Source organism: Excalfactoria chinensis, chromosome 3, assembly GCF_039878825.1.
Source record: "Excalfactoria chinensis isolate bCotChi1 chromosome 3, bCotChi1.hap2, whole genome shotgun sequence".
NCBI lineage: Eukaryota > Metazoa > Chordata > Aves > Galliformes > Phasianidae > Excalfactoria > Excalfactoria chinensis.
In genome coordinates this window covers 18,486,811-18,498,864 of record NC_092827.1, presented here as the reverse complement: position 1 = coordinate 18,498,864, position 12,054 = coordinate 18,486,811, and the positions used below count along the sequence as shown (strand labels likewise).

General features: G+C 40.2%; 1 protein-coding gene across 12 annotated transcripts in view; it reads right to left on the bottom strand.

Moving 5' to 3' along the window:
- DLGAP2 (DLG associated protein 2) overlaps positions 1–12,054 on the bottom strand; it is a 448,809-nt gene that overhangs the window by 360,411 nt on the left and 76,344 nt on the right. For all 12 annotated transcript variants that reach the window (XM_072333743.1, XM_072333749.1, XM_072333745.1 and 9 more), the window contains one exon: positions 11,463–11,517. In XM_072333743.1, the coding sequence (XP_072189844.1) occupies positions 11,463–11,517 (55 nt within the window). The remainder of the gene's footprint in view (positions 1–11,462; positions 11,518–12,054) is intronic.

Below are 12,054 nucleotides of genomic sequence, written 5' to 3'. Positions count from 1 at the left end.
TCATCCAAAGGAAATTTTGATTTTCTGTATTAGCTAGTAACGAGTCTACTTCTGCATTTTAAGATTTTCCCACCTCTGAAGCATTTTAAACATTATTAAGCACCTACTACTCCCTTATGAGCTAAGTGTTATGAGCAGTAGTGCACTAAGTGCTGGCACATACCACCCCACCCATGGTTCAGGAAAATGACTGAAGACCAAAGTAAAAGCCCTCAAAGCTAGAAGATGAGTCTTCAGTCAAAAGGAAATAGATACATTACTGTATGCATGATCAAATGCATAATACCTGTCACCAGAATAATTTGGACACATATTAATAAAATGGATGTCCTACAGAAGTGGAGGCTTATAATACAGTGCATCTGTTTATTGTGTCTTCTTATTATTCCAGTTTCCATAGAAACTGGAAAGAGTTAGGAAATTTCAGCACTGGGCAATGAATTCTAACGATCTTTTTAAAAGAATCGTTATAACATATATTTTGTGTACACAGAAGGCATCAGTAAGATTTATATTCAGGTATACTAAACATGGATCAGTAGTCCTAATGCAGAGGAGCTCATGACTGTACAGGATTTCTAAATCTTTATAGCAATAAGAGAAAGATCATTTAACATACATTAATAACAGTCCACATCACACTTGTTCTACCTCTTTAGGTTTTTTCGTTTCCTATTGCGGTCTCCAATTGCCCTACAAACAAGTGCAGGAGCAATCAGTACTGAAGGATTTTCAAATATGCTTTCCTTTCCCTTCAGCTTATATGATATCTTACCCCTTACATTTATAATCACCTACAGTTTAACCATGATGTAATTTCTTATGCCTTGTGGGCTGATTCCTGTGACTCACAATTTCCAAATATATTTGTGAAGGTGGTTCATGAATTGAAGTTCTGTCAGCTGAAGCCTCCAGCATTGTTCTGCCCATGTTCAGTATGGAGGCTCCTGGCTCCCAAGAAGTTTTAATAGCACAGTACAGAGGATCAGTCCTCAGTTTACAAAGGACACTCGAAAAGCCATTGTATAATGTAACACAGCCTGCAATGCCCCCATGGCTTTTTGTCATGCCATCATTACTCCTTGGTAAGTTTAGGTTTCCTAAATATACCACTGAAAATCTTCAATGATTCATCCCCAGGGTTTGCTGTCAGATGCGAACAATTATGAGCCACGCTTCTCATGGTTTCTCCCTGCTGCCCTCTTCCCTATTGCTTCTTCCTTGATTTTAAACCACATACAAGTAACACCTGGGAGACTCCTGTTCTTTGCTTGTTCACAGCAGCTTCATCAACTACAAATTCACATGTCCTCACTTAAGCAGTTATCTGCTGAAGTCTAGCAAACTAATATATATAAACAACATCACCTACAAGTGTCAGTGTGTACCCAGACTTGAAGAATTACTTTCACAGAGGTATACTGAAATGCCACTTTCCTCTATGGTGAAATGCCCTCATCTTCTCCTCCTCTGCCACTTCTCTGCCCCAGTGACCCTTGCCACATGAAAGATAAGCTTAACAGAATGCTTTTGCCTGTTCCTGAGTGCTTCACCTGCTTTTGCCTTTAGCTCAGCAGCATTCCTCCCCTTGGCTGGCAGTTTGGGAGAGATCCTCAGGAGGTATGGCCAGTGTCTGATCCAATGCAGAGTCACATCAAGATGCCTGAAATATGCACGTTGAAACATTCTCCATGTTTTAATCTCAAGGGCAGAGGCTGCAGTGCTGCCACTGGTGATATACTTCTACAATAACCACCTCTAACAGCTTTAGGGATCATAGGCATTACTGGTGCAGAAACATTTGATATTTCCCATCATGACAGAAAGGAGACAAGTGGTTAAATTACTGCCTGTTGTACACAATTGTAGACATTAGCAGCTGTTATTTATAGTGCCTATTATGTTATACTATCTCAAAAGACAGGAGAACCACGTCATGCAGCATTACTACAAATAAAACCATTCTAGCTTAGAATAACCTTTTTAAGCACAGAGAATATCAATGTAGTTTATCTTTAAATGGAAAGCATGAACGGCTCAGATGTTTTCAAAACAAAATGTATGTTTTAGTACTCCCACCCCATCGGATAATACAAGAAGAAGTAAGGAGGATGGGAAAAATTGTGCATTAATAAAGTCAGAGATCTGGAGGAAGTGCATCAGTGCATGCAGGGCGTCTTTTTCTGGAAAGCACATAACTGGAAGATAAGTCAGTTCTCATGTTTTTGTCATGGAGAGGCTTATATGCTACAGCTTTTTAAGCCTGTTATTTAATCCTGGGGAGTTAAATACAAGTCCTAAATGTGTGGCAGACTGCTCCAAATCGAGCAGCATGCCTTAGAGAACACAAGGATCACTCAGGCGTCTTGTGAAAATAAAAGTTACCTAACATTGAGCATCTCAGAGAACTCAATTCCCCATATCCTCCCCATCTTCTAGTAAAAGTGGGGGTAGAAGACGGAGGACAAAAAAGCAAACATGAGTTTCTTGGTGATTTTTGGGGGTAGTTCTGAGCTCTATCTCTCATTTTGTCTAACTTTTTTGGGGGTTTTTTTGCAAGTAAAATTCTATGTTAATATCTATTATTCTCATGTCTTCTGGAAAAAGAAACAAACAAACAAAAAACAACACTTTTAACTTCAGAATCATGAAGATATTCCACAAAAAATGGAGATTACAATAGAAATGAAGTGACTGCGGGCAAAGACTGTGACGGTCACTTGCAGTGCTGCTTCCATTACATTTCCTCCACTCAGAACCAGGACACTTCTGAGGTTACAAAAGGATGCATTTTAACTCCTAAATCTACTTGTATGATTGAATTGTAAATCAAAGGGAGAAAAAAGGAATATAATCAACATGTTAAGGAGCTGTCAGCAAATAAAAACATGTTTATTACTCCTATGTTTTGCACAACTGAATGATTTACATGTACCAGCCATGAGATCTCTTCTTGCAGAGCTGTCTCATCATGGCTGGAGTGAGACAAGACAGTACTGAAATGGGTAGCAGAGATAACCCTGTGTAGGCAATGAGGCCCTTCAAAGGTGAGGGGGTGGTTTCTTATGGCCTGCAATCGAAGCCAGATCCTCTAATGGGAATGAAATCCCAGTGTGGTCTACTGCATATATATGAAAGCAATGAATCCAAGACTCCTCCAGTATTACAGCCAGATTCTTCTGAGACCTTAATGAATTCCCTGTGCTCCTCACCATTAATTGGTAGTTGTTCTACAAAACAGTACTAACATTTTAGCTTCTTCGGAGACACATTTTGCCTTACAGAATGAGTAAAAATTTCTCTTTTGATTTCTCTGCTGAATTACGTGCTCTTTACCTCTACCCACACACTGCGCACTGTGTTGGCAAAGTCATACATTTTGGCAGTGGACTTCAAAACTTTATTCCTCTGCAGGAGAATGCCCATGCATTGTACACTCACATACACACCCCCTCAATCCACGTGATTTATATACTGCCTGGGCAACCATTTCACAAATAGATGGAAGCACTTAAAAATAAAAATCTCAACTCCTGGCTTACAGATATCAGTCATTCCACATACCTCCTTTTTAGCAATGCTCAGCCGCATTACTAACATGACTGGTTATCAGGGCTGCATGCAGATTCTGCTGCTGATGATATATGTTTATTATCAATTCCTTCGGTAACTGAGCTGTACACATTGAGAACGCTTTACAAAACAACTCAGAAATAAAGGTCAAGTAAGCTTTCTTGTAAGAGATGCTGTTTTCTGGAGAGAACTTCCTTCCTACACACCTTCAGCCAACCAGAGCTCTTCTGATGCTAGACAAAGACATTGCAAACACATATGCCCACTCACATTTCTGTCTCTAGAAGTATGCTTTACTGACTTAGAGTCCCTTCTTCAGCCCCTGCTCACCCACACATATCCCTGTCAAGGCACATGAGGCTGAGATCGTTGTCAAAGTGGTATTCAAGAGCACATGGTTTAAATTTAGTCCCCAGAGCAGAAGGGTTCGTCAGTCTCGCCTGTTGAGGAAGCACATTTTACTGATCTTGGAACATTTCATACAGTAGCCAAACATCAGTGAACTTTCTTGCTTGGTTTTGGTTTGGAGATGGCACAGTTCTGGGTGAAACACAACCATGACTTCCCGTCAGGAAAGGGATGGAAGGAGAAACTGGGCATAGTGGAGAATGCTGAAATCCAAAAATGACTCCCAGCCAACTAGGATACAGAGCAAAGACTGAAGAACGGGAGCCATGTGCTAAAGCCATGCAATCGGTTTCATTAGCAAAATGGTATAGAGATCTGCACCAGCTGGAGTCTTCAAACAGTTTCACCCTCACATATATCCAGAACATCCTGACCTAATCAATTATTGTTTGTGGAACAACAAATCCTAATTAACTCTATACCAAGAGGTACCGAAAATACCGAATTACTGACGGTAATAAAGAATTCAAAGTACTGAAGTTATTGAAGGTGGAGGTCCTACTGACCTTGAGATAATAGTTCTATCCACCTTTGAAATTTGCATCTACCCCAAACTGCCTGTAATTTTGCAACTGCAGAGAGACCAGATTTTAGTGGATTAAACTAGATAGTCCTAAGCAGAGCCAAATCACATAAGACAAGGCAGTCTCCTGGCTGGCTTGAGACTACAAGCATGTCATTCTGTATTCTGGCTAGACATCTAACAATACTAAGAAATCCAAATCAACCCACAGGATAGAAACTAAAAATAAAAGATGATTTCTTACACAGCTCTCTGGTTCCATCTTGACTTCACTGCAAATTATCTCTATTGAAAAGCTGATAGCTTTGGTCAGTTGCTTGTCATCTGGATTCTGAATCGCTGAGAGAAATGCAAAAAAAACACAGTGGCCCCTTATGACCACGCTACATGTGCTGCTGATCTGTACATATCAGAAAAGCTAGAAGAAAACACTGACTCGGGACCAAAGTCCAGGTAATAGACTCATATTGATCTTGCTGGGTGGGTGACAGGAAGAGAAGCACAGAATGGCTCAGCTTGAAAGGGATCTCAAGGATCATGAATCTCTGACTCTCCCAGCACAGGCAGGGCCACCAGCCTCCACATTTAATCCTAGACCAGGCTGCCCAGGGCCCCATCCAACCTGGTCTTCAACAATTCCAGGGATGGGGCATCCACAACCTCTCCAGACAGCCTGTTCCAGCACCTCACAACTCTCATAGTAAAGAACTTAAAAGAAAGAATCAGGAAAGACACAGGTGAAACCCAGCCCACTCAGGAATATTACAACAAAAATGTTTAGTATCTGTACTCAAACCTCCTGATAACATGCTCAGACAAGTCAATCAGGTCTTCTGGAAGAAGAAAAGGCACAGACAGAATGAAACATGGAAGTTTATTCAGTGTAAAAATAGAATATTAGACATTAGCTAATCAGTGATCACGTCACATTTAGAGAGCTGCTACACTCTGTTAGCTTTCCTAAACAAATCCAGGTGGGGATGAAAGCACTCACTGAAATAAAAGTTACATTCAAAACATGTCAGTTTCAGATGTATGGTAATGTAATACATATGGAAGAGGAGAAGAGTGGAATTTGTTAGCTTAGACAATCGAATCTAAAGGGAGATAAGACAGGATAAACAGTCTTCAGATATAGAAAGGGTATCTGGAAGGAGCTGAGAAACTGAAGGCACCCATCATACAAACAAGTTAATAAACTCAAGCTGCAGCAAGGAAGATTCAGGCGAATCAAATGTGAATAGGGAAAAGTTTTCACTTGTAGGACCAGGGAAGCTGAATAAAGAGTCTGGTCAGGCTACACAGACTGATGTGCATAAAGCAGATCAGATGTGCATAAAGCAGATCCTCCCTCAGCACAGCAGAGGCTAGGTACCTCCCGTTCCTGCTTCTCTGCTTGCACGACAGATCGCTGATGGCAGAGTAAGAAACACAGCCCAAGGACCCCAGACCTATTCTTCCCAAGGAATGGCCAACACAGAACAGGGACAGTAGTTCAGCCCAGAGGGAAAGAGCAGAAGAGTGGATATAAGGACTGCACACAATAACTGGGATGCTCACCTCACCACACAGACACCTACACAGCTTCAGTTCTGTAGCCCTGACTCTGTTGAGTAGTAAGTAGCCTAGGGGGACAGAGACTGGAGAGCAGGCATCTCTCAGGAGATTTGAGAACTCCAAATTATGTTCTGAGGATATCCTCGTTTCACACTCGGAGTGGAGCATTTAAATTAGATCTTCTCTGGCTAGGATGTTTTCTTCCCTTAGGTTCATTTTCTAATTAATTACTGTCAGCATTGTCATCACATGAGCCACAATTGACAAGAACTTCTGTCACAGTTTATCACCCCTGCCACTGGATATCACTTCACATCCTTTCATCCATTTATCCTCACGGTCCAATTCAATTCTCCCTTCTTCATCCTTTGCTGGTGATCCCATATACCTCTACAGAGTTATGGCAATAGGTATTGCTCGCCACAGCTCTAAGTGACAACGATTCATTTATTTATTCTTTTGCAAAAGTTACCATCACATGACTGTCCAACTAAAGGCAAAACAACCTTGATGGCAAGGTATGAGATATTCCGGATTAAGTAAAAGATTAGGAAAATACTTACTCTTGCTTTATTTTCACCCCTCTAATTCCTATTTCCATGGAAACAGGGCTGGAAAGTACCAGCAGGCAGCCTGCAGCTGAACATCTGAATGAGAGTGCTTGTGTTGAACTCAGCAAGCAGCCAGCAGGTGAAACCTGCAGGAGCTGCCTAAAAATCTATAGCCACGTTTTCAAAGTAAAAGGATGACCTCAAGTTAGGCAAAGGACTTCTAAGAAGGATTACATATAACCCTAGCAAATATTCTTGCATTGCAACAGCTGATAATATCATTTCATCTTCTGAAAAAGGCAGGGATAAGACTTCTTCATCTCAACCACACCAGACAAAAATCCATCACGATTAAATGTATTTTAAACTGTTCAGGTGGAAGATGACATAAAAAACGATAACTTATTTTTGTAACAGAACTGCCGGACTGTCAGACACTGTTCTGTAATTCCTCCCATGAAATCAAACCGACCGATGCCGGTCCATATAGATGCATTTTATATATTAAAAGCAAAGAAACCAACAAATAAAACCTCACCAACACTAGAAGTTAGCAATACATTTGCTAGCTGTAAGTCATATAAATCACCAAAACTTGCCTTTTAAAATCTACTAAGGCAACCCAGGTGTAGACATCATTAAGGAAAATTAAAAAAACAATGTTAACTTCCTCATGCAATTTAGTAAAGTTTCATGTAATAATTCTTTTTAATACCATCTTAGATTTTTCTCCTGTTCAATATTTGTTTTTCAAGCAACAGAAAGAAAAGCAAACAAAGGAAGGATGAAACATTACTGCCTTGCGCTATACTTTACCCAAACAACAGATTGGTTATTATTAAACTCCTGCCTTTGTATCTAAAGCAATTACCAGTTTCTCAAGCAGATATTATTCATTCTTTGCAGAGAACAGAACACTGGTCCCACTTTGTGTCAATGTAATTTTGGCCAATGCAATGGACAAAACAAAATGATTATAATAAAGGATGTAATGTCTTGCGCAAGTTCAATATCAGCACACAAGAGCTGACCTGAAAATGGATGATGAAGAAACTTGAGACAGTATAAATCTCTCTCTCCTTATTTATTTATTTATTATTATTTTATTTAAGAGTGTTATTTAAAGTCTAACAGAGCTATTTATCAGAATCAAGTCATCCTGATAGGTGTGTGAATCTGCTTTATTGTGCCTATGTTCTCCTTCACCATCAGAGAGGAAATGCAAGCTTAAAGCATCAGAGAACAAATCAACACCAGAAGCTGTTAGTGACTATTGATTCGTTGCTTTCTCTGGGATCTTCACTGCAAAACTGAGCCCAAACTTAGAGTCCACAATATATTAAACTCACAGCTCTGATGAAAAAGAATAGTACAGAAGCTTCTTGTGCAATTTTCTTTCATCATAGGAAACTAATGATTGTGTATCAAGAGCAAAACTGTGGCAGACAATGCAAACACCCATCAGCATCTCTGCAGAATGAGAACGTCCATTTAGCAGCTACAGCAATGGTAAAAATTGCGCAGAACAATTCTGTTAATGATTCCCACTGTTAACTCACCTGATGTTCCGCACCAAGAATACTTGTACCCATCTCAAGGATCATTTACAGTACTAGATCACAATGCTGGTAGCCCTGGCACAAGGAGAAATTGAACTCCAAACTCAGTGATCGAGTCTGAGACTGCATAAACACAGCATACACAAAAGCAAAAGCTTTCACATTCATTTCCACTTTTTCTTTGTGTGAAAGCATCTATAGCTAAACAGCCCACATGTACTGTCCAAAGATCTGTACTTCAAGAAGGACTAGAAACAAAAAACAAAACTAAAAAGCATAAATTTTATCTATAAATCGCCATCAGCAAACACTGACTAAATTCTCTATTTCATAGAAAGTTCCATCCCTCATCTTTTGTTTGTTTGATTCTGTTTATTTGCTTGTTTTGGAATGCCAAGGTATTTTGTACTTAAAAGCTACCTCTCTATTGTTATTTCAGGGTTATAATGTGTAACATTCACATGGTGTGAACAGCTCTCTAAGCCATCATTATAACTGCAAACCTCACTAAGGGGGAAGGGAGGAGGGGAAGAGCATCCTTAGCATCTGTTTGAGATTTACAGAAGTGACCATGCAGTTACAAGAGAGATCTCCGACTTAGCTGAGGAGTTCCAGTAGGCTGGGGATGGAAATATGTATAAAGGGAATTATATCTGCCTGCATACATGCACAAAGGCTGGTGGGCATACATCAAAAAGGGTGGCTTATTTTTCCCATCTGGAGCTTGAAATAGAGGGGGAAATAATTCAAGAAAATGAGGAAGCTGCTCCCTGCCCAGTCATTAGTATCTTCACACTATTTCTCCTTATGATCTTGTTAGTAACACCTGTACAGAGCATGTAACTGCTTTTTTTCAATTAACTTTATACCTGCTAATGTACCCCAGTTGTTGCTGGCTCATTAACTTATGGGAGATGGAAAGAAACCAAGAAGGGACATCAGTACAGTCTTCAGGATGTTTATGGCAATCAAGAAAGATGTCCAGAATGAAGGTGTCTGATCTGGGATCTTTTGCCTCTTGGGGCATGGAGTATGTGGCAAATACAGGTTCTGGATTCCAGCTAACATGATAATAAACATACATTATGCCAATGCATGCTATATAAATGTTTAGCTTCGTAATGAAAATATGACTAAGAGAAAGCCACATATAAATTAACACTTCAGAAATTAAACATCATTATCTATTAGAAAACCTTAATGCAAGCACCTAACTCAGGGTCTGAGATTTTGTAGCTACTTTACCTGTTTGAAAACCTAAACCTTCTTCCATTCTTGAAACACCTAAACCTGTTAAATATCATGTCTTTTTCCAAAATGGCATTGCTTCATAGCAGCTGAATTAGTTCCATATCTTCCTTTTTGAAAGGTTCTGCAAGAAATGTTTTCATAGTGCAAAACCATGACACATAGCCAAGTTGTAAGAACCGAAAATAAAAGTCTGCAGCAGATGTATCAACACACAAGCAGAATGTGATGCATGTTCCCATGTACTTTCTTTATGTGTACAGCTCTGTTCTCCAGTTTACAAATACAGAGTACTGACACTGAGAGAATAAGTGCTGGCACTTCAACAATGCAGGAAGAGTCACCACAGTATGAAATTTTCCAAGGCATGGATTATCCAAGGCCTCTACTTCAAAGATGGGTTTAAAGGTATTCCCAAGACTCAAGGCTGGGTAAGCTGGGAACAGCAGCTAGGTGAGCAAGGCTGTATCACACGCCCCATCGTTCCCAAGGGCTTTCTTCCTTCTCTGTAGTGTAGCTCCCCAGTAGCTTCTGTGTTAAGACTGGGAAAGAGCTTGGTTGTAGTGGGAGTCTTCAAGTCCTAGCCTAAGACTCCTAAGCTGGCCTCCTAACTGTTGAGCGGATATGAACAAGTGGAAAAACTACTAATGCTTCTGTCTTTTACCCATCCCATTTCTCAACATTTGAGTAGCCCCCAGAGGTTTTAGTTCCTCTCCTACAATCATCTTCCACTTCACATCTTTTGCCCTGTCTCCATTTCATTAGGTACAACACCCAAGTCTGCATGCTCCTACCATGTTCAGTAGCACCTGAACACAGACAGAGATCCAAAGCTTGCAATCAGGCCATTTCTCCTGCCTCAATTAATGAGATCAGAGTTGTGTAGGATTATATACAATGTAAATGTCTGAATTCAAATAGTACACTCCAAATTTACACAAATTCAATGATTGCCTTCTTAATGTGCATTTATGGATTCCAACATAATCAAACAAGAAAATGGTTTATCTATGTTTAATCAACTCCATCAACCAAATTCAGCTTCCCTGCAATGTAAATGCAGTCCTATGAAGTGGCTGCAAGCTACTCCTGCCTCCATTGAGTATAGACAAGTAGAAGATGAAGATAGGAAGAAGCAAAGAAAGGACAGACAACTCTACTATTTACTGTGGTCTGCACAAGAAAAATTGAACGGTGTGGGATTCTAACTGTGCATTTCCTTTCAGAGCTGCAGAGAACGAGTGCCCCTGCAGAGTGGAAAGCCACAGCTCCATCCACCCTGGGAGCACAGCTCTTCTCGCTGAACACAGACTGACAAAGCCTACTACCACAAAATCCTGGGGAGCGAGCTTGCAGATGACACAATGGGCATCTCTTCACCTCTGCTTAACTATTATCTATTTTTGCTGGGATCCAGAAACCGCATCCGAAACCTGCTAGAAATTCAGTCATTCCTCTTGTCTAGGAACGAATTGAAATATCCCCACATCTATTCTGAACTTTTCTTCTCCTGCTTCCTGCCATTAATGGAGGAAACAGCAAAAGTGGAACACAGAAACTTTACTTTGCACCTGCTGGCAACTCCCAACTATACAGTAGGTAAGCACAAAAATACTTCAGCAGTCACAAAGAAGCAATAGAAGTGACATCTGTTTTCATACCCAAGTGTGTTTGAGTTATCTTATATTCTAACCCTGCTACACATACATACAACTTACAGCTTAACGCCTTTGTGAATCAAGAGGACCAGATTTCAGATTCCAGTATTAAACCCCTTATCTCAACAGAATGGTAATTTCAGAAATCCACACAAGTACCTTTATAAGCGAGACCTGATAGCGATCTCCAAAAAAGCAATAGCTCCAGAAAGCTAACAGAAAACAAAATCTTCAAATGAAGCCAGATCATTTAAACAAAGAATCCAAGCCATCACCCTCTAGAGTAGACTTTGGTGATTGTATGTAGCAAACGAGACTTATCCAGTGCGTGTTTCTATTTCTCCAAACCACAATCCAATATTAAGTCACCATGAAAAAAGTTTACCTGTGTTCCGGTCAGGTAAAATACAGCAATGCTTCTGCAGTATGCCAGGCAGAACCTGTGGCAAAAAAGAAACAGACATTAATATATGTATATTTTTAACATCGCATGAAGAAGAGCTAGTGATTGTTGGAGTGCATATGTAATCGAGCTCTGTGCTTTCACTCTGGATGTAGATTAACATTGCACAGTGCAAACCTGAGCCCCTCTCATTAGGAGTCACACATTGAGAAGAATCTTATATGATAAGCTGCTTACTACTGCCCATAAAGGTAGTGTTACCCTCTCCCAGAGACTGCAGTATTGAAAAATTGAGTAAAATAATACAAACACATAAGTAAATGTGCTCAACTTAGAAAGACAACATGTTATCAGCCAGTGCCACTCCTATAATTGACTTTATACTGATTTTAGCCCCTGGGGCTGGGAGGTCCAGTTTGTTATAAATCACTGAACACCAAACTCCAGAGCACAGTGCTTCACTTCTCAGATGCCTATTTCCAGCAAGTAACAGCAAGCTCTCAAAGCTTGAACAGGAAACTCAATGGAATGGAGACAGACAAGGCCTATGCTTGTCGTTCATCATGATCACCAT